This window comes from Amblyomma americanum, chromosome 2, assembly GCF_052857255.1.
Source record: "Amblyomma americanum isolate KBUSLIRL-KWMA chromosome 2, ASM5285725v1, whole genome shotgun sequence".
Taxonomy (NCBI): domain Eukaryota; kingdom Metazoa; phylum Arthropoda; class Arachnida; order Ixodida; family Ixodidae; genus Amblyomma; species Amblyomma americanum.
In genome coordinates, this window is record NC_135498.1 from 131,772,981 (window position 1) to 131,796,135 (window position 23,155).

The 23,155-nt window shown below is 46.0% G+C and overlaps 1 protein-coding gene across 1 annotated transcript; it reads left to right on the forward strand.

Annotated features, from left to right (window-relative positions):
- The first annotated feature begins 1,290 nt into the window (after positions 1-1,290).
- LOC144119091 (uncharacterized) lies at positions 1,291-17,826 on the forward strand. Its single transcript, XM_077651807.1, has 6 exons — positions 1,291-2,451; positions 3,675-3,925; positions 5,261-5,361; positions 8,714-8,789; positions 10,727-10,846; positions 17,563-17,826. The coding sequence occupies exons 1-6, from the start codon at positions 2,352-2,354 to the stop codon at positions 17,710-17,712; spliced, it is 798 nt and encodes a 265-aa protein (XP_077507933.1). The 5' UTR covers positions 1,291-2,351; the 3' UTR covers positions 17,713-17,826.
- Positions 17,827-23,155: the final 5,329 nt, after the last annotated feature.

The following is a 23,155-nucleotide window of genomic DNA, read 5'->3' on the forward strand; positions in this document are numbered from 1 at the left end:
AGGTGGGCAGAGCAAACATGCGAACTTCTTGAGGGCAGCCATTTGTCCCGCCGCACAGCTGCGATCCAAGCAATTCTGCGCTCCGTGTCCGTAGGGAACCTAAAAGCGCGCACTTCCGACAGGAGGTTGGTTCCGGGCCGCAAGCTGCAGCTTGGTACACAACACGGTCCACGTCGCGATGGTGTCACGGGAGACATTTTGGATGCTGAAAACATGTTGCAACGAGCATGACTAGTACCCGCACGACGCAAGCAACACACGGGTCGAGGAAAACCATCCGCGAGCGCTCGCCTTACGGAGAGGCCGGAAGTTTCTCGGGTGCATATCCGGTTTGAGGCGCGTCGGCGCGCTCTGGCAACCATGACGGCTAGGAGCCCCCGAAAAAGTCGATATGCAGAAAGAACTCGTATTTATTTTTTTCGTTTTGGTTAATGGCTGAAACGTGTGGCAAGTAGGAATTAAGTCAAAGCAAAGTGCGTGTGGTGAAGTACTTGCGTATCACTGACAGTGACGTTCTTCTAGGATCATCGCTTTGCTTCACTAGAAGCATTCCCTTTTCAGGAAATTTGACGAAAATCACCTGAAAGAAGTTTCAGGTGATCCAGGATCTCCAGAATCCAGTACTCCAGTATGTCAAGGACAGATGGTTCCGCGCCTGGTCCTGTTGTATCCTTTCCTTGTCCACGTCTTTTGCGCTATTTTCGCTTAAGTACATCTGTGTTTGATTTTCGCGGGCAAAAAAAAGTCAATTTAACAAAAACCATACGTTACAAAAATTGCCATTCACAAAGAAACACTCCGCAACCATCTTGAAAAAGAAGACAAGGCCAGCCACAGCAGTCCAAACTGGCTTCATCGTTGTCATCTATTACGCGCGGGAAAGATTTTCACCAAATATACAAAACAGACAAATTTGCTGGTTTAAAACTTCAAAAGAATACTCCCCCAGTTGAAAGAGATATAAACAAAAGCAGAGAATTTCATGGCACCGTGAGGTCCTTAAAGGTTCAATGCAGCTTTTCCTTCTTTTTTTCTCTCCCAGATCCCTTCATCGGCTCCATCTGGCAACTGTGTTACGGCTGCCGTCACAGCCAGTCAATGCGCTGCCGTGTTCGCCGACGGCTCGACACGGTGTCCAAGCCTCTTCGATCCCGGCAGCGCGTTGTCTCGTTCTGCCTTCCCCGTCCCTCATTGTTGTGCGCTGCAAATCGGGCCGCTCATTTACAACGCAAACAAGCGAGGCACGCGGAATCGGCTCTGAGTTCTGCCTCGTATCTGACAAGAAAATCTTATCTGTAGGGCTTGTAGAGGTTGTTGTCGCAAGCACTAGTGTTCTGTCTCGTAACGTCTGTCTGTCCCGTTTATGTGTGCTTGTTCGGGGCGGCTTGCTGACTTTTTCTATTTTTCTGCTATCTTTTCAGGCCGATGTAAGTAGATTAACGCATGCATCGCAATGCCTGTCACTGTCAGCCACGCTATCCAACGCTGTAAGCTTGCAGCAAAAGAGCAAAGCCTAATGCATTGGACGTGGCAGATACCAGAGGCAGCTGAACGAAGCGTCACGATACCGAGAAAGGCAGTGTTTTTTAAAGAAGCGGAAATGAGCAGTACTGAAAACCGGCTTAGTTGATTCGCACCTTGACAGTGCACAGTGAAAAAACAACGGCATAAAGTAAGCACATTCGTCAGTTCGTCCTGCTCTCTTCACCTCTTTGTGTCCCAAGCTTTCAAGAAGCAAAGGAATCACTCCTGACTTCTTTCTCCTTTCTGCAAAGCGAGCGCAAGCAATGCCGACTTAAACCGAAATGAATCAATGACATCGCGAAGTGCGCTTTCTTCAGCTCAGTTATTGCGTTTGCAGCATAACTGCACGCATCGCATGCAAACCCAGCCAGTGACTAACTCAAATTCTATCACGCCGTGATTGGGTAACGGTATTTCAGCGATGCATGTGCCGAGGCGGAAAGTCGATCCGTCATGTAACAATACGCATGCCTACAGCTACTAGTCTTCTAGCATATACTGAAGCTGCAGTGACGCGTTATCCGAATTTTCGTTGACTGTCTCAAGAGAGAATATTGTTACGCTATCGGTGACACTTACTACCGGTCAATCAAACCTGTACTCAACCAACATAATTTGAGCTAACCCTAAAGGTAACCTCCTTGTACAAAAGAGAGTCCAGGATAATTCCATGCGGCAGACGCAAGACATTAATTACATCCTTGCTAACTTTTTGTAAAACGTCACAGTCTCTTTAATCGTAACCGCACTCTCTTCTGCCAGTCGTCAACGATCAGCTCGAGCGGCCTTCGCGCAGCGTGGTCTGCTACGTGGGCCCCGACCAGGACATGGGTGCCCTGCCGGAGGCCTGCACTCACGTCGTCTACCGGAGCCTCGTCGTCGACGTCTACACGCTCAAACTCGTGGACGCAGGGCTGCCTCAGAAGGGTCAGTGCCTGTCCTCTGCACTTGACAAGAGCTACAGGCGGTTCCCATAGGCCTGAAATCAAGTAGCGCACGGATAGAACCACAGGAAAGGGAGTACGAGCGAGCGGTGCTGTTTTAAACTGAGGGCCGTTTGGACGCGAAAGTGTTAACGTTCCGCAGAGAATCCGTCATCGGCGTCGCCGTTGGCGTTGTCAGCGAAACATTCCTGTAGAAGCAACCTAGTGTGGGCCAGATAGGTCATGTGACCCTGTGGCGCCATCACAACCTGCCCACTGGAATGTGAAAAAAACTGACCACCGTGGCAGGTGGCAGTCAAATAAAGGTCGGTCGCGAGAGGCTGCTCGGGGAGGGCAACCTGGGTCACACAAACCCTAGCGGGGCCAGCACCTGTCATCGCATGGCAGTGGCGCATCGCTTAACTGCTGCACCATTGCGCCAGAATATGAGGACTCCCAGGGATCTATGAAAGTCGATAATGGCTATTTGCGTGTATATGGGCGTTAGTCCATTAACGCAATCACTTGGCGGAGCTTTATGTGCCCCACCCAACATTTATTGCATCGACACCCTCCTATTCAAAGCCACGGCTTCTTCCTCTAATGATCGGAAATATTGAAATCAGATCAAGAAATTCAGAACCTCTTTTTATCGCTGTCAATCTTGTTATGGTTGAATGGAATTTACTACGGAGGTTTTTTTCAACACTCTTTATTGATGACCACATCCCATTCCCATCACGGATCGCATCACGCTCCTTCTGACGCAGCGACGACATCAGCTCTGTTGAGCTCTTTTGACTTACCCTTTCGAAGTCGCTAATCTGCAGTCAATTACAGTGAAGCTATTGTAACGGGAGCTTACGTCAGCGCTTAGGCGGCAGCGAAACTACAGCGGCGAAACACAGTGTCTGGTGTGTCAGAGTAGCAGGCTTTCGCCCTGAGCGATGGCAGTGCGGCTAGCTAATGCCTTTCTTCTTCTTCACACTAGTTCTTTTTGTGGCTGGTATGCAGCAGCCATATTTCTCCCTACGTCTTACGTGCTTCCGATCATTTTCCTTGCTCAGGGGTGGATTACGATGCCACAGCGATCTAGTCAAGGGTAAAGGCAAAGAATAAAATCGAAATACAGTTGAAAAAAAGGGAAACCAAATCGGCACCTTCCAAAGGAGATGTGGCTACTGTTGACGTCGACCGTCCTCCAGCCACTGCCCTCTCCCCCCACAGACGTGCGCGCCATCCAAGCGGTGGCGCAGCTGAGCGCGCCCAACGTGCGGCCCATGGTGTCGGTGTCCATGGAGCCCGGATACCTGGCCTCGCTGTCGCGGCGCGCCGTGCTGAGCGGCCACGCCGGTCGGCTGGCGCGCAACGTGGGCCGGTGGCTGCTGCAGCGGGGCTACATCGGCGTCGACCTCGACCTGTGGACGCCCGCCAGCAAGGACGAGGCGAACGCCTCCTACTACGCCGCCATAGTGTCCGTGCGTGAGCGTCTGTGTCTGTGCGCTGCTGCACTCGGCGTCTCAATTTTTCAGCTTGGTCAAACAGGAAAACACCTTTTACGACTTCGGCAAAACTGCAGTAAAAGGCATTGGTAATTCCATGTCTCCATAACCATTGTTTTCAACGTAATATACGGTAGTGTCCCTCGACAGACGCATATGACGAAAATCAACTAAAATCCAATGAGGTGGTGTCAGGAAATCTTTGGAGAAAAAGTGGCCGCTGTTGACTCAGGACAGGCTTTGTGTGTTGAGGTATGCTTTGTGCGGACATTCGGCTAGTTCTTAATCTGTTCATGGAGTGTATTTGGATGGTTCGTTTTCGTGGTGCAGTCCTCGTCACTGTAAGCTTCCGCGGAGAGTGAAGCTATCAAGTATCTGCCCAAGAAGAGATCTATTTTCTAGGCTTAAGAATGAGAGCGCACATTCTAAATCATGACACCCTACGTGCCCAGCCTCATGCATGTGTAGTTCAGAGAACAACAGAAAAGCCAGACGGTATTTTAAGCAGAGGGATCGGGAAACGCGGCCCCTGACCTTAAAGCAACGTCACTTTAGTCAAGGATAAGAGAAAAAATGTTTCAAATGCGGAAGGAAAACATACGCCGTTTGCAACTACAAAAACACACAAATCAACTAGCTGTGCCTCGTAGCCTGCTCAAACTGCTTTGTACATGGTTGTGCACATAGGTTTTGTGGACCAATATGCGTGCTAGCTGCACGTGTTCAGCGTCAGCGTGTTCAGCGCAGTCAAATATTGCATTTCAGCGCCTGCCTGCACAGACGCTGAAATGCAATATTTACTCCGGATAACTCAGTTTCTAAGAAAACATGTAAAGAAATGCTAGAGGCTATTAGTAAAGGGGCGTTCTTTTTTTGCATATCAGACATACCGCATCAACGGGCTCTTTCAGAACCCTTTTTAATGACGCATGCTCTGCTGAAAGCGACTATACTGTCCTCATCACGCTTACTCCGATTTCCTTCGCAGAGCTGTGTCTGTTTGTGGACGGGAGTTACCCAACAAACCATTCGATTATCACGTTTCTTTTTTTGATCTGCAGTGCACGTACGCATCCGCGGTGGCATGCAGCAGCATTAGAGTAATATATTGCAATAAATATAACCATATAGTATTTTATTTACTCATTCGTTCGTTCATTTCAGCTTTTGTGCTGCAGTACTCAGTCATATTCTTGTCTTGATTTATTTGTTTATTTATTCATTCATTTATTGGTTGCCTGATTGATGGATTGACCTACAACGAAAATTTACAGCAAAAAGCTGGAGTCCTCTTCCGCTTCTCGAGTGCAGGCGATGAAAAGAACGCTGGACACTGGTCGCCTACTGCTCAGCACCAACGTGTACCCCGTGCCGGGCCTCATGGAAGACATGCAGCTCGCCAGGCTCCGGAGGTGAGCTTCAAACTGCGTCATTTCTCTTTTCCTCGTCACATACGAGCGGATATATATGGACGGGAATATTTGCCCTCCAGAGTGATTCCCCGTTTTCAAAACACGCAAAGCAGTCGGCCGAGCGCTTCGCGCAAGGAAGCTTGGCCACACCCACTACAGTCTTCGGTAGTTTGGAAGGGTTCACGGACACTCGCCGTTTTACTAAGCTAAGTGCACGCTGGGCAAAGGGCGAGCTGCTCGCGATGTTTTCCTACGTGATTGCAGCGTTGTGAATTCATACCTTCTAGCATGGCTGAAGCGAGCCCTTTCTTTCTTAGGTAGCGCTGTCCACATAAAAACACGAGCGCTCATTTTCGGTTCGTATAACTTTGACATTTTCGGATCTCAGTATAATGGCAGTATTTTGTTGCAGTTGGAAATGTGCAAACACAATACAATTTCCTTGTTTTTTTTTTCTTTCTTGGGCTTACTAGTCAAGGGCCTTTTTGCCATTTTATCATTCCACGCACTTTCGTTCTCCGAACTATAAATACTTCTTTCTTACCGTCTTTGTGAAAAGCAACGAGGCTGCATTTACGGTTTCTCCTGCTAGCAGGAAACATAATCCATCCGTAGGAGGGTAGCTGTGGCTCAAGTTTCACGTCGTGCAGGCTATCCTGGCGGCCGGGCGACGGCGGCGGACGACCGCAGCGTCACCGCTCTGCCATTTGCCTGCTTAGGTGAAAACTGAGCTCGTATATTAGAATAAAATTTTTCTGGGCGTACGACGACCCCAAAGTGTAATTTTCCCCCTAGCCGTCTCGGAGGTTTTCTTTTTCGGGCCGGCGATATAGGTCAGTAGGTGGCTGCTGTCCTGGTGGCACATCTTCCAACCTCCCCTTACACAACCTTCACTAAGCACAAGGGGAGGTGTGTCACCTTATCAGAATGATCTACTTCGGACCTTGCAGATTGTCTCCAGCGCGCGGCTTCGGGGCATCGAGCCAATCGGCGCGGACCAAAGTAGACATGCCGAAAAAGGCAACACGCGCACAATATCGCCCCTGGTGACTTGCACCACTCGCTTCACCAAAGCGGTTTCTGGAAGCGCTGCTTAATAGAAATTCAGTGGTACAAGAGACGGCGACATCTTTTGGCGCATGGTTGACCGGTTCTCTCAGCTAAATATAATCATGGTTTTCTAAAAGACCGAGCGTCCTAAACGGGTGAAACCAAGTGAATGATGTTGGTAGCTCCACGGCGTGGTGTGCAGAATATTTGCTTTCAGTCTGCCATTTTAACCAATTATTGAAGAATAAATGCCTACCATTTGTACACTTGGTTTCGGGAACGCAATGTTAATGAAAGGTTGTAGCCGACCTGCCAAATCAAATGGCTGAAGTGTTTGCAACATAGTACAATTAACGTACTGTTGCGGGTACAAGTAAACGGAACGCGCTATTCTGTTCTAACTGCAGTCATGTCTTTTTCATTGAATATAAAGAAACGTTATTTCTCCGTGAGAAAGCGCACTAGCGCCCACTACAACCCTATACGACAGTTGCCGCTTTCAAATAGGCAACACGAGCGAAACGTTAGGAGACAATAGCGTGCTTCCGTTTTCTTTTCTCCGCGTCTGTGCCCCACTTTGAGGGCTTTGGAAGAACGCCTGTAAAGTGCAAAAGCGAAGGCGCAAAAAAAGCGTCCCAACACGTGAAAGCTGCGCCAGCAACTGGTTAGGCCGCTTAGGAAACGAGCGCTTTTCGTTCTTCAAGGCAATACGCAGTGAACTTGAAGAGATAAAGAGTAACTGTGTTTTTGTGCGTGCGGGAACATTTACTGACCAGTACTTCCTCAAACATAGATTTTTTTGTAGATTTCTGTAATGGCTTCACTTTCTCATTGGAGCGCATCTTCATACCAATGATATCTTCTGTCTGACGTCCCGTGGAAGCACGGCAAACAATTATCACTGCTTGACGAAGTGGGTACACGGTATCTGTTAGGGGGAATATGAAAATAGCAGGGCGCCAGTGCGTAGGCGCAGGACAACAACCGGATGAAGGGGCGTTATTATGTTTCGCACGGTCACCTCGCTATTCCCCTAACCGGTAGGGTAACCCTATTATAAATGTCTCTTGTGACGCGTTAGGTGCACTTGCTTTCTATCTAAGACGCGCCAGCGCTTGCTAGTGCGCCTCTCGCGGCCACCGCAAATGCAAAGGCCCGTCAGAGACGGCGCTTTTTATATAACAGGCTTACTTATATTTGAGACCACACACGGGGGCGCTGATTACGTAGTAGTTATTCCGGGAACTGTCTCCCGAACAACGCAAAGAGTATGCGTAACACGTGCCTTACCGCAAACACTCCATTCGTTTGTTTTTCAGGGTTATCAACAGCTTTCCTAGATACACCTTGTTCCCGAAATCAAGCATAGAAATTTAGCGAATTTGTTCAAAGCTGAAATTAACAATAGGTTGATAAAATCTAGTACATACTTGTCTAAGCAGCTCCAAGCAGTAATCATTTGGTTCCACTCGTATAGGACGCACTGTATTTTTTAACACGTCGGTTAATTTTAGCTGTGACAATTGTATATGCCGCTGGCGTTCGAAATTTAACACGAAATGCTATAACGAACCCCTAAGAAATGCTTGGAATTGGGATAGCTGGAACAGCACTGTGCAAGAGCTACACTGCTTGATTTGATACCAAATGCAGTTAAAGAAAACGACGAGAACGGTTAATCGCATTGTTCTTGTCTGTCTTCGTTAACTGTATCCGTGTAAATCCAATTAGCTCGCCTCTCGTACGACGAATGTATAATAAGGTTATATGCATTTCCAAATCTAATTTGCGTTTAAAACTGTATCTCGAGCAATAAAACGACGCTTTCTTGCAATGCTTTTGTCCCATTTCAAATTCAGTAGAAACCTTTTAAATCAGTTGCATTTAGACATTCCCCATATCTATACGGCACATAAGGGAGGCAGTCATACCATATCTTCTGACCGCCTTCTATCTTGTCGGTCTTTCTAAGGCCAGTCGGTCTTATCATAATGATATTTTTTAGTGAGATGACCGGAAAGCACCCGTAAGGGCAGAGTAGTGTAAATATAGCTGTTAACCTTACTGACGCAAGCCAACTGCATGCAACTGGTAACGCTACCCAATTAAGAGGCAACGAGGCTCGTGAAAATAGAAAGCTGCGCTTCTTTATCATGTGAGACGATTGTCCTGTTATTTTAATAAGCTTTTCTAATTCTGTGAAAGCGCGATTGAATTAAGAATTACTGAACAGTGATCACAAACTTTACTGAAAATCGGATCCTGCTCAGACGCTTTTATTTCTCTTTTCAATGCGGCGCAGCAATGTGCACCTGATGGTTCTGAACCCATGCGTTGACAACTCGGAACCATGTCCCCTGAAGGGTTCCCAGAGCTGGGTAAGAAGACCGTCTTCTGAATGAGCCGTTCTTTTCTCTGTGATCTTCAGTGTCACGAGTTGTTCTGATCAGGCTAATTACTTATGCTACTACCAGAAGCTCTCTCTGTAAAACTGCCAACGTGCTGTACAATTCGAGCACCTTTTATGCAAAATAACCATATCGGCTTTTGCTGGGGGCAATACGGATGTTATAAAAAAGAAGTAGAGTAGTTAGATGGATCCTCAAATTTTTTTATGCGCAAATATGCCCTTCGGCATAATAGAGTTATGTGTACATGTGCGCGCTGGTGTAGGCTATAGATGCCAACAAGGCCCGGTATTGGGCCCCGTTGCTCCAGATTGGAGTGACCGGTGGTCAATAAGGGTGGTAACCCGGAGGGCCTAGGTGTCGCTTGCGTGCCGCCCGAAGTCCGGGGCAAGTTAGCATGATGGGAGGTAACATCATTTCTGCAGCAGAGGCCGGGCAGAAGGCGCAGTTCAGAATCGGGGTCAGTGATGTCCAGGAGGGCCTGACCGCAGGCGTCAGCGCTGCATCTGTCCGGATTCTCCTAAACGCCACCTCCTCACGGCGAGTTAAACCGCCGGAAAGGTTGGATCCACGCGGTGGAATTAATTAAAGCACACGTGGAGCGGCGGAGGAATTCCTTTTTTAGGCAGTATGGCGTCTTCTGCTGATAATTTCAGTACAGGAGGCGGATACGTCATTTACCAGCCTTCTAGAGGCCCGTGTACTGTGCCATGTCAGTGCACGTTAAAGAACCCCAGGTGGTCGAAATTTCCGGAGCCCTTCACTACGGCGTCTCTCATAGCCTGAGTCGCTTTGGGACGTTAAACCCCCATAAACCAAACCAAACCAAACTTGCCAGCCTTCAGCGGCAAGCCCTCAAGCTCGGCCCGTATGTCCAAAATATGCCCATTTAAATAATTTCAGGGTCCCTTTACCAGTAAAAAAAAAGTGGGCAGAAATAGGCAGAGAGCGGAAATGTAATATCGTGACCAATGAAGCTCGAGTAAACGATTAGGAAAAAACTTTCGACACGCAGTAACTACCAGGGAACACTACGCACCGTAATAGCCAAGACATTTTCTGTACGCACACTTGAAACCTTGGAAAGAAATATAATAATAATAAGTGGTTTTGGGGGAAAGGAAATGGCGCAGTATCTGTCTCATATATCGTTGGACACCTGAACCGCGCCGTAAGGGAAGAGATAAAGGGGGGAGCGAAAGAAGAAAGGAAGAAGAGGTGCCGTAGTGGAGGGCTCCGGAATAATTTCGACCACCTGGGGATCTTTAACGTGCACTGACATCTCACAGCACACGGGCGCCTTAGTGTTTTTCCTCCATAAAAACGCGGCCACCGCGGTCGGGTTCGAACCCGGGAACTCCGGGTCAGTAGTCGAGCGCCCTAACCACTGAGCCACCGCGGCGGGGCTCGGAAAGAAATTAGATATAAAACGCTGCGGTACTTAAGCGCCAAGACGTGGATCAGTTATTTAGAGCACGAATCAGTCTCCTCTGTTGAGGCTCCTGGGGAATTTCAGCTTTCACAAATTAAATGGCTGTGTGTTTATAGCATTAAATACCACGGGAACAAATGGTGAAGGCGAAATACAAGGCGCATACGCTGACAAGCAACTGAATTTTAGTGCAGAAAAAAATGGTGCGTCTCAAATTCTTCTGTGCAGTGAAATTCATTAACTTGTCTGCTCCTGTCCAGGGTTTTATTCGTCGTCTTTTCCAGTTGGCGTTGCCTTCGCGGTTGCGTTGCGGTTGCTCCCTAAGAACTGCCCCGCGTTTAGGTACTGCGGGCAGCGTGATACGCGCATGTTAAAGCAAAGTACGGCGAATGGCCTGGTCTCGCCGTGACCATCCGCGTTAGTTCATTGCCGCAACTAAAATATAACACTGCATTTTTTCCGGCGTGACATGCAGCACTCCGCTCTGGCTGCCTTCTACTCTGCCACGGGTAACCTGGCGCATATAGTGATGGCCGTCCACTTCCCTGCCAGCTCAAACCGGACAGAGAACCGCGCCAACGCGCTCCTCGAGAAAGTGAGTAGTGTATTGCTTCAAATCTTGCTCGCCGCGAGTCTATTTTTAATACAGAAGCAGAAAGACATTCTCTAACATATGATCTGCACTGCCACCACACACTCAAGCATAGTAGCCACGCCCGCTGTCAGGTTTGTGGCGCCTAAAATACGTATGTATTGGATCCGCACCGATGCCACGTGTTCACAACACTATCTCCAGCTCAGATTCCTAGCCGCCTACGGGTACCCTATTCTTGGGAGAGCAAAGCTCCCCCCTCCTGTTGCATTCCCCCAAGTGCTGTGGCCACTGCTCGTTGCCCATATCGCCCACGCGTTGGGCGATACGGTCTCAGACGGTCCGACTTAAGATGGCGGCGAGGACCAGGGTCGGAAAATAGACGCTTTGTAGCGATAGCTACATTACAGTAGCATTTCAAGCCATCAGCGTGGCGGCGCCGCAAACCTGTGGCTGCGCTGCCACCCTGTGGCCGCTCCGCCAAGCTGTCACGTGGTTGGTCACATGGTGCGGAGCAGCTGCCGGCGGGGCGGCGCCGTGGCTGATCACGTGGTTCGACACGTGGTTGCTCACGTGACGAAGTTTCACTCGGCCAGCTGTAGCTATCGTGCCACTCCAGGTTGAACCAGAGCTAAACCACCGCCAATTTTTGTAGCGATAGCTACATTACGGTAGCATTTCGAGCCTTCAACGGGGCGGCGCCGCCGCACTGTGGCTGCACTCCCACGCTGTCACGTGGTGCGGAGCACCTGCTGGCGGCGCGGCCGATCACGTGGTTTGTCATGTGGTTTCTCACGTGCCCAAGTTCCAGTAGGCCAGCTGTAGCTATCGCGCCACTCCAGGTTTAACCAGTGCTAAACCGCCGCCAATTTTTTTCTCTCTCTTGCGAAAAATTTGGGCACGTTTTAAACCAGCGTTGCCGTTACACGTACACGGAAACGTGCAGTAGGTGTCCACCCTCGTTTCGCCCACGTGACGTCATGCCACGGCGACGATGGGGCGCGACGGGGCATGGCGTTCGTATGCGACGCCGCATCACCACACGCTACTGTGCATAACGGTTTATCTTCCGCCTAGCCGTGAGTAGAATATAAAATGCGCCTGACACGCAGCTTGCGATAAATGGAGGAGGTTTCTTGAGGCAGGTTCTATGTTTCCGAATGCTAGACGGGGAACTTGGGGTAATGTTGGGTGATGTTTTTCTCGAAACTGACGTGAAGCCTGCAGCGCTATCAGAGAAAATTGCCGTTGAGAAAGTGGCGCTGAGTTTTCGAAAACGTTCTCCCCTCGGAGCTGCCTGTGTACGACCGGCTGCACTATCGAGCTAGTACACACGTGAGCATAAGCCTATCCCTAACGGCTCGAATCCGCAAAAAAGTTTTGCGATTTCGGCCCCCAATTTGGTGGCGCCAGCTTTAAGCTTGCAAGTCTAACCTAATTTTACTTAGAAAACCGACGTCCCGACACTGGATGGCTCGGTTAGGAAGAATGGTAGCTTCCTTGCGTGCAGGCTTCTTCTCTCATTTTAGCTGCAACGCACGTGACACTTTCTGATGTAGCACTGGCACTGACACCAAGCTGCTGTCGAGCGATGGATCTAAAATTACGCCTGCACTGTAAATGCTCTTTTGATGTTCGTGATATAGCAAAGAACTAAGGACGAAAAGCAGTGTAATCAAAACCGTATTTTTACTTCTGTGCTCCTCACATCCACCTTTCTTAGACATCAGTTTGAATTGCGAGGCAACAGTGTAATAATGTAAGGCACTGTCATGAACATATTGATAGGAATCGCCTAACCTTCCGGTGCAAAGGAAAATCTTCCGTTTAAAGTTTGTCCTGCGCTGACACCGAGCAGTTAATGCTGGCATGTAAAATCTACGGGGTGAATTTTGACAATAAATAGCTGAAAACTACAAGCGTCCCGAGTGGGGATCTGCGATACATTCTTTGCTGGGTTAAATCTTATCATATGTGCACAAAAAACGCGGTCGTGATCACGCTCCCGTTGCAAAAATGCGCTTGCGCAGAATTCCTCGGTGTGTCTTATCCGCCAGTACAACTTACAACAATTTCGGGCTCCTGACGTCATTTCAGCCAATGACTAATTAAACAAGAATGAAAATTAGATACACTTCGATTAAAATCTTTGTGTTATCCTGGCCAAGGCGTGTGCTCAGCTGCATCCACGCAGGCCTCCCTCGAACTGCATTTGTTCATTGCTGGTATTTGCGGTTATTATATAAACACTGAAGAGAGGAGAAAGATCAGTTTCAGTTCTGTAATGCTGTAGCTTCAGCCATTTGTTCTAATATTCCGCACGCTGTGGGAATTATGAAAGTGCAATGAAATGGCGCACGTATCACCCAATTGCAATATAGTGGAGCTACGAAGTTCAACAAACATTAAGGGGAAAAAAACACCTTGAATGGATTGTTGTACCAGTGCGGATATGTATTAGTGTAGACGTATTCCGGATGAACGCTGGAGTCCTGCGCACGTGCGCACCCCACCAGGCTCCACAGACCATGCAACTGTGCGTGTGCAGCAAGCATACGTTAAGTACGGGTGCACACTAATAGTTCTCCGCTGTGCTAAAAGCTTACTAATATGTTTTTTTTTTCATTCGTAAAGACCTTCATTCCGCGGAACTTTGGGTTCACTTGTGGTGATGTTGAAGGTCAAGGACTCACACGAAGCTGGCACGTCTATCTGTACCGCAAGGCGCTAACAAAATACGTCTTCTCCAGATTGTTTATGCCGGCTACAGGAATTATTTCTCTGAGTTGCGTTGCACCTGGTCAACGGGAAAACTTGTGCAACGATTATGCAGTGCCGAGTAATCCATATCGCAGAGAGGAATTAATGCTTCCGTAAGCCTTACTTTCAGTGAGCCACTGGACAAAGCGGAAATAAAAGCGGCCCCAGATATCATTACTAATACTTCTAGCAATTTTTTTTCTGGTCTCGTACTGCAGTGTTTGCATGGATGTCCGAAGTCGACAGTCACATGGTTTTTACCCGCTTGTAGAACGAACGCCTAGCTTTATACATCACAGAAGTGTAACCTTGGCAAGGGATAAAGAAATCATTCAGAATGTTTTATTATAAAGAGAGATAATGAATCAGTTAACCAGTGCTACACTGGTTCACTCATCGTCAGAGCATGTATGCATCAGTTGTAGCCTTGCTTTGTGATTAGATCCCACTTGCTAATTCTTTAATCTTGTCCTGCATATCTGAATCTGCTCGACAGCACGCATGCAGGCTTCTACATTGCTGGAAAGTTAAAAGGAAAATAAATAACCAATCAAACCGTAGCAGTGTATATATATATATATATATATATATATATATATATATATATATATATATATATATATATATATATATATATATATATATATATATATATACACTGCTACGGTTTGATTGGTTATTTATTTTCCTTTTAACTTTCCAGCAATGTAGAAGCCTGCATGCGTGCTGTCGAGCAGATTCAGATATGCAGGACAAGATTAAAGAATTAGCAAGTGGGATCTAATCACAAAGCAAGGCTACAACTGTAAATAACCAATCAAACCGTAGCAGTGTATATATATATATATATATATATATATATATATATATATATATATATATATATATATATATATATATATATATATATATATATATCAGTTTTAGGTTAATCACTGTATATTATAGATATATTTTCTCGGCTATCCAGAAACACTTGATTTCGTTGTTCGATTGTGTACACAGTCAGTTTAACAGAAATGTAAATGACTGCTTTTCAAGTAGCCGCTTAAAGAGTTACCGAGTGCCAGGACCGGCACTATATATATATATATATATATATATATATATATATATGAATACAATGGCGCAGGTCGACATATAAGCAACAGTATTTTGTTTCAGGCTGTCTTTTGAGGTGTTTATCAAGATGAATGTCTCATTTAGCGTTTGATTCTCTAGTTTTTTCTATTTTCTGCGTGTTGGTAGCCATAAGCATCAATAATATGACGTGTGCGTATTGTTGCCGTTTTACCGCTACGCCGAGACGCTAAAGAGAGACAGAGCTTTGATGTAAGCATTTCGTGTGCTTCTGGCAAACCAAAACATCGCCTGTTATTGCAAAGCATAGCGTATCGTTTTTTTTTTTCTGCAAGAAACAAGTATCGTTGTCTTACAATGATATCACAGGGAAAACTTCACCGCCGAAAGCAAAGTCTCATTTTCAAGAAAGGTGTCATACCTTTTTTTTGTTAAGGAGGCCGCTCAAATATCGGCTCCCGAGCATATGTTTCTGATTGCTGGCTACTAAACATAGCTTCTTTTGGCGTCAAAGCGGCGGTTCAACTACAAGTCACATCCCACTTTAGGGATCTAATTCAGCATCTAGAACCTGCAAGTTGCTTAGCGCGTCTTGAATTTTTTTTTACTCATAAGCCTCTGAATTTTGAAGTCCATTGAAATCCTCACCATCTTAGCAGCCGGTAATTGAAGAACCTAATCCGTTAAAAAAGCTAAGCAGCGAAAATTCATAGCTAAGTAACCACCTAATACAACCTGATAAGCTTTATAGATTTCTTAAAATTAGGCACAAGGTGGTGCTTGGCAACCTGCTCTGCACATAAGCTATGCTGCCAGGTCGACACAAAGTGAAATGTTAATTGCCACCGTCAAGGCACCTAATTGACTGAAATACATTAATTAACTTTTAATCCTTTGCGGCCGTCGTGAATAGCGGCGGTTAGCATTTCTATTCTACTCCCTTTGGCAGAATTTGTCTAGGGCAAGCGTGTTCCAAGATATTGCCCCCCCCCCCCCCCCCTCTCCCACAGTTTCCATTCATTTCGCGTAGTTACGCAACCAAGGCGATGGTAGTCGGCGTGAAATTCATCTCTACTGTTACGCAGGTGCTGTGTCGGGCGCTTCTTCCAATTTGATAACCGAAAGTGAGAAAGAAACAGCCACCAGTTTCACCGATCGCTCTACGCCGTTGTCAGACGAAAAGCCACGACACGCCGCGAGTAATTTCGCGCTGATTCTCACTGCATGGCTCGTGCAATTATGCCGATCATGCTGAGATTTTGGATGCGAATATCTCGGAACACACGAGTGATAGGATATTTCTACCAGAATTACTTGTGTAGGAATAGAACTGACTCTTAGTTAACAGTATAAACATGCCCGCTTACTGCAGGAACTAGAAAGTTAACACAATTTGGGTTATGCGATGCTGACGGTGACAACTATCACCTTACTTTGTGTCCCCCTCGCCGCGTAAGGAATGCTCAGAGGTGGATTTTACTTACCTTTAAGAGCATAATTTTAAGAAATTGAAAATCTTAAGCTAAGTTTTTGACTCCCTTCATAGGAAGTGCATTTCATTTCCCGGTAAAAATAAATTTTAAACGATTCTCTCACTGCTAACACATTTCCTAAAATTCCAGGCAAACTTGATTTCGACTCAGAGATGTGCGACATCTGGAGAAGATTCAACCCTTAGAGCTCAAGAAACTGCGAGGAAATAAACGAATAAATTGTGCTGATTCAGGAGGACTGTTTTCAGTGAACTGACGCATTTAAACTTCCGTTCAGGCTTTTCATGCGTGGCTCTGCTTAATTTGAGGGTAAGGTCTTGCAGGACGTTCTTAATGCGAGAGGATAACACACGTTTTATTGGCATCACTGCATCAAGCGCTATCCGCGGTAACGACACCGTGCTCCAAGGCTTTTGCGCCTTTAGAACGGTTACAGTGGTATTGAGCGAATGTTTTTACAGAGAGAGATAAAGCAATCTAACGAAAGGAAAGCCGCAAACAAGGACAGGCAGGTCCTTCACGGACATGGAACGGTTGCGCAGGAGATGGTAATGCACATGTCCGAATCACTATAATAAATAAAAAAAAGGTTATTCCTTTTGTGGAAATCTGGTACTTGCGTATTGTTTATGGTTGAGTAAAAAGTCAACAAAGAGCGAGGCAGTTTATGTTCCACTTAGAAATGAGTGTGTGTAGTAAACTTTCTTTTGATGTAAAGGATATTCAGAAAAACTGCGAATGGTTGGACAATGTTTATGAATAGGCCGATTTGTACCCGCATTTGAGCTATAAAAATATCGCCCCATTTTTACCCCCACACTGCGCAAGAAATAAAACCCGCATACAAAAGGCCCTATGCCTAGGTAGTCCCCAAATACACCAAAAAGGCCAGTTTTCGAATGAAAAACCAAACAAAAACAGGACACTCTCGTGGTCATGGTCCTATGTCAGTGCTCACTCAGATATAACTGCGGCTTCCAAGCGTCTGTGGAAAGCGACCCGGCCAGTGGGTGTTTGGCAGTTGGACCTCACTATTCGCTGGCATTGACCGCGATATGCAGCCACTGGTGAAATGCATCGCAGCGGGCTGTCAACAGCAGACGACCAAACCTGTGCACTGGCTGCGATTGCTTCCGATGTGCAGCCAACGGTGAGGTCCGGTTGCCTCCTTGCCAAGGGCTGGGTCGATTTCCAGAGACGCTTGAAAGCCGCCGGCTTATCTGAGTGACCAGTAACATAGAACCAAACAGACGCGAAATGGCCAATTTAAATTGGACAGCTTAAAGAATACGGCCCTTGCTGTCACTGCAGTTTTGCGGCTACTAACTAGTGCTTCTGACCAGCCGAAACAACCGTGAGCCTAATGCGTCCCCCGGCGGTGTGCAGGCTCGCTTCGTGCGCTGGGCGAAGCTCCGGGGCGTGGCCCTCAAGGGCTCCTGGACGGCCAACACGTCGGCGCCGCTGCTGCGGCCGCTCGCCGACTACGAGGCGCCCCGCGCGGACTTCCTCGACTGGCCGGCCACCTCGGCACCCTGAGCGCGCACACGTGGCTGCCAGGGCTGCGGTAGATGCGCAGCCCCCGGCCCCAACTCGTTTCGTGTGCCTACACAAACACATTTTTTTTCCTTTTCACTGACTGCAGAATCGATGCGCGGGATAGCCTAACGTGAGAAATGCGAACATATAATCTGCGTTAAAAAAATACTTGCTTAGAGTTTTTTTTTCTATTCAAACAAGACGTCTTTGGTTAAGTTTTTACCTTTATTTGCTTATTCAATTATTCACGCAATAAAGTTACGGGTCCCGTTCAGCGGAGAATCCGGCATCGTAGTTTGCGTTGGCATGCCAAGGAAACCCGGATTTATCGAGAGAGTCGTGACATCACACGTGCAGATGGAGGAATCGAAAAATGATTAAAACTTAAAATAAATTCTGATTATACGGTCACAATGTAACTCAAACGTCGTTATGACAAGTAAGAATCGGAATTAAATCAATTTCAATGGATATGGAATGGGGTAAATAATTATACGGGAATCGAACCTGTCACCTTCAGACCGTGAGTCAGATGCGCCACCACTTAAGGCTATGGAGCACTTTTTTTTTTAATCGAGGTTACGTTCGCTCGACTTTTATTAAAGGGGGGCCTCATGTGTCGTGTCTGACATTTTCTGTGTCTCCGGAGCGATATATGGAAAGAAGATCCCAGGCCGCTGCAGGGACCCATTAACGCTATGACGTGATGCCCTCAAGAGGGAGCTTAACTTCCCTCCGAATTTCGTGTATTTCCTCAAAGGCCCGGGGAGAGGGGCATTGCATGAGGCATGGGCATGACAGCTACAGGATGATGACCTTGGCGGCATTCATGGGAAAGATAGGATTAATGCTTAATCACTCGTCCGGAGATAACTGGACGAAAAAACCCCGCTGGTGGGCGGTAGTGTTTCAGCCAAGAAGAACGCACACACCCTGGAGATGGCTTATTCGGCTATAAAGGCGATGAGCTAGTGATACGACTGATATTCCTAAAAGCGAGTGATAACACTTATGATAGAGGAACAACCAGTAACTTTTTCCTCGCGTTCTAGGGTTGGGTGGGTCGGCTCAAGATTTTAAAACTGATACGCTGAATGAATACGTGTTTCCAGAAGCAATCAAGTGGGCAGCGCGGTTTTCATATTTCGTTAAAAGAGGAGGTTACAATAGTGAGGGGACTATACTGCCGACACGTATTGTATTATCGTGACGACAAATGTTGGATACAAATTTTTGCATGAAGAAACGAATCGCAGACTCTCGCTTAAAAAATCAAGGGTGCGGTGTGCCTCGCTAGTGATGTTCACAATATGAGATGCCCACATTAGATCGCGCGTTATAGTAATGCAAAAGTACTCACCCGAAGGGATGAATGGAACCTAAGAACAGAAAAGAATGTATTTGGGCGGAATGTCCGATAGCCTGCGATGAAATGAAATCAAACCTATTAAAGCAATATTAACCGGCATCAACCGGCCCTTGCATCAAGTTTGAATTCGGGCGAGATATTTTTGAAGCAATACAGCCTTAGTGCTTTTAGTGATTGGACGGTAAGTTACGCAATCGTCAGATAGAAACCGAATGTTCGATTGAATATTGGCACTTAGAATGTAATTTATGAAAAACATGGGTCCGGGCACCGTGCCTTGTGGAACACCTGAAATATCCGGAGAACGAGGAGAGGAGCGATTTTTAACGAAGAGATTCTGCCTATTAGTCCCAAAGTTAGAAATACATCTCATTAATGAAGGGTAAAGGTTAAAGCGCGATATTTATCGGAAGCTTTTTGATAATCTACAAATAAAGCATCAATAGGAACGTTAAAGTCAAGACGGGGGATTAAATCGTTTATAACCACGACTAGTTGAGTGTCATTAGAAATCACTTTCAAATAGTCATGTTTGGTTAGGCTGGAAGAATTAAAGTATTTGACTGTGATCCAAAAAGGCATGTTCTATTCGTTTCGAGAAAATGCTGGTAAGATAAATCGGCCGGTATATTTTACGCCAAACTAAGGAACCTTTTGGAGCATTGAAATGATCTTGCCAACTTTCCAGTCGTGTGGCTGCTCACATGGCGACAGGGACTATTCAAGGAGATGACATACAATTATGCTTATAGTGTTTTTATACTTAGTATTATTTTTGAAATTTAGGCGTGAAAACTTTATGTGGGTGTCAGTTTTAATAATTGCATTGATTCCCTAACACCAGCGGGGTCGAGAGCTGAAAATTCTTGTAATTCACCGTCTTGATTTTGGCAAAAATTTATCCGACAAAGTCGTTAAAAACTCTACTAACAGCCGTACCAAACTTGAAAATTTAGTGCCAATGAATTTTTACTGCTACAAGTTTTAATGGCATTCGCGCAGTACCATGTGCATAAATTTGATGACATTACCCTCACTGCCATTCGCTACCTACGGAGTTCACCACAACTAATTCGCCCTAGATGCGTACACTGGTCCCCATTCCACACGCAGAAGCACAACTTTGTTAGTAACAACTTCCTAAGCAGTACAAACGGTTAATTCATAAGTTTTAGTCGGATGAGGCACCTCTACTGCATTTGTTATGCGAAGGGTGCGCCATTCTTACCAGCACTTCTGACATACTCTCAGCTCGTGTGCTGACGGGTGAGTTTATGGCTAGTTTTTCGACTTGTCAAGCCAAAAAAAAGCGGCAATTAGGCAAAATAATTTTATTGCAATTAAAAACATTCCCGAGATATTGGGCACATTAGCACTGTTTATATTCAGGTGAAATTCTGGCCGTCTTCCAAGCGTTATTGGGATCATTCTGCCTCGCTGAAGGTCATCGTGACATTCGTACATTGACAATAAATGTGAATGTGTAGCACCAAGTCTGAAAATAATGGCAATAACAATCTTAAGGCCTTAAGCATTTACTGTCATCTCTTCTGCGAATGTGGCAAGCGTATTGCGTGAAGCTCGGGGATATGTTATCGTCTTGTTCATATAGTAGAACGTTCACGATAATTAGTTTGTTCATTTAAATGCGCGAATCAGATAAGACGGGGACAGAGAAAAGAAAACGACGCGTGCACACTTGTTTAATCTGGCCTCGAGCAAAGATACAATTGTTTTTGTTCTGTTTTTGTTTACCCAAAGAAAAGTATATGATCAATGTGTGCTACCTTATATCAGCACTTGTGCGAATGACAAAGGTGGTTGCACGCTTCGGTTTCGCGCTTATATAGCATGTGCTTTCACTCACGAATAAACAGTTGGAAGTCCGCGCCCGTGATCACGTTTTCGTTTCTACGTATTCTGCCCTGCCTTACTCTAGCGGTTCTGCCTTTTATTGCTCATGTCCAGCAGTACGTTTGAAGTTTGTGGGGTTAGCAGTTCTCCATATTTTCTTAGCCGCTGCGCACCATAGACGACAAAACTGATGCGAAGAAAGAGCATTTGTTTTTTTGTTTCCTAGTGATCTGAACTTTGTTCTGCTGCATATTACTCCTTCTACGCGCATGTGTTGAAGCTGTTAGGGGTTGTAAAAATCTTTTTTTTTTATTTGGATGCTTCAGCTCATTGTTAAGAATGGTGACAACGATTATTCAGTGACAGCGATAATAGGAATGTGCTTATCATTTTCTTTAAAAGGCGCCTGTTAGGTTCAACCCAGTCTTTCCAAGAATCGATAAGAAATCACGTGAAAAAACTCGAGAGTTCTTGAATTTAGGGTAGCGTTGGTTTTCTGTATTACGTAGGTTAAATTTTTATTTATTATTTGGAGGCGTGACAGTTGGCAATAAAATATGGATTGAGTTATGGAGTGATCACCCATTCCCAATAAATAAATAGGCGGGCAGACGTTGTCAGGGTGAGTCTTTAGAACAAAATCGAGTACGATGGAAGAATGATGACTTCCTCTTTTGGAACTGGATACCAGCGGCGACAGACTAAAACGTTAGACATGTGTTGATAAATTCGCTTTTGAACTTACCTTTAGATGCGGTGGAAGTGAGGTCAGACCATGTCATTGGGAGAAATTTAAAAACGTCCAAAAGGAAAACATTCGCTGATACGACTTGGTGGTGGTGGGAAATCGGTGCCAACCCTCTGACGCGCGCTGGATGACCGAAGATATTTGCTGGTATACCTGACAACGTTTCGGGTGAAACGATTACGGGGCCGGTTGCCCGAGGCATTGTCCAAGGTGGGTATAAAGCAGAGGGCTATGTCAACGTGAGCAACAAAGGAATCAGGTCGAGAGGCCGAAAGCAGTGAACGCCAATGATAGCGAGTGTCCGGCAGGCATGACACTTAAATGTATTTGCAGAGAGGATGCCATTTTAATTTAAGAGCAACATAGAGAATAATGGGCATTTCTTAAAACACCGCAGGCTCGCTTATTTAATCTATCGCGTTTGGAGATATTGTACTTTGAAAATGCGGGTATCATCTGGCGGCCTTTCTTCAATCGAATAATTAAGCAATGTCTCAGTACGATTACTTCACATTCCCTGGCACGCGCGATGTTATCAAGGCTGTAAGTTTCGTTAGTAGGTTATGAATGTTATTTTAGAGGAATAAAAAGTAGCTGACCTTCAGCTTGACAAGGGGCTATAAAGTGTGCGGAACGAAAACTATTGAACTACGATCGGATGTGCTACCGTGCATGGTGACCTTTTCACGCCGAAGTTTCATTTCTGCTGGTGTTTTTCAAAATCAACCAGTTTTTTTTTCCTAAGAAAGAGGGTAGTTATAGAGATATATTCGGAAATTTTAGCACTCAGTGTTTCGGGGCTGCTTTGGACTAATCTTTATTGTGAAACATTTTTGAAGGTTTTTGGTAGCATTGTGCGGTATGACATTCCCGTTTTTACTTCAATTCCGCGAAGTGTGAATTTGCTTTATGAATATCAGTTTGTCCTTAGGAATCCTAAATAAAAAATGCTGACTTAAATTCATATAATTTCGGTAAAGCTGTTCTTACTGCATTGTCGAAGTACTTTCCACGTAGATGTTGCTTATTTAGAGCAGCACAACAAAGGCACGAGACCGTCTCGTTTTCGATTCTTTCCGTACGTAAAGAGAGCGACCAGATTTATTGGTTGCTCTTCAAAAATTTTGAGCGTGTTGACGTAAAGCAACGCAGACAGAAGAGGACTCGCAATCAGCATCTTACGCGAGAAAAGGCACTCTCCGAGGCCGCTCACAAAATTAGAAATGCTAGCACAGACCGGCACTGATAACTGATATCGTCACGATGTCTTGAAGTGCTGTCTACGATATCACTTGAGACTGATATCTGTTATCGAGCAGTCATAAGAGTGACCCTGAGTTGGGCCCTTATCACACTCAAGAGGGAGCCTGGAAAAGGGTCCGGAAGCAGTTAATAAAAATAATAACAGCCGAGCCTTCCTCAGTTCCCGTGTCAGAAAGTATGCACTTCTACAACAAGTGTCTCTTCATGTG

Bases quoted from the DNA above. Each gene is read 5' to 3' on its own strand.
- LOC144119091 (XM_077651807.1), top strand. From the start codon at position 2,352: ATGGGTGCCCTGCCGGAGGCCTGCACTCACGTCGTCTACCGGAGCCTC. The intron at 2,452-3,674 runs GTCAGTGCCTGT...CTCCCCCCACAG, and splicing joins CGCAGGGCTGCCTCAGAAGG to ACGTGCGCGCCATCCAAGCG. The intron at 3,926-5,260 runs GTGCGTGAGCGT...TCTCGAGTGCAG, and splicing joins ACTACGCCGCCATAGTGTCC to GCGATGAAAAGAACGCTGGA.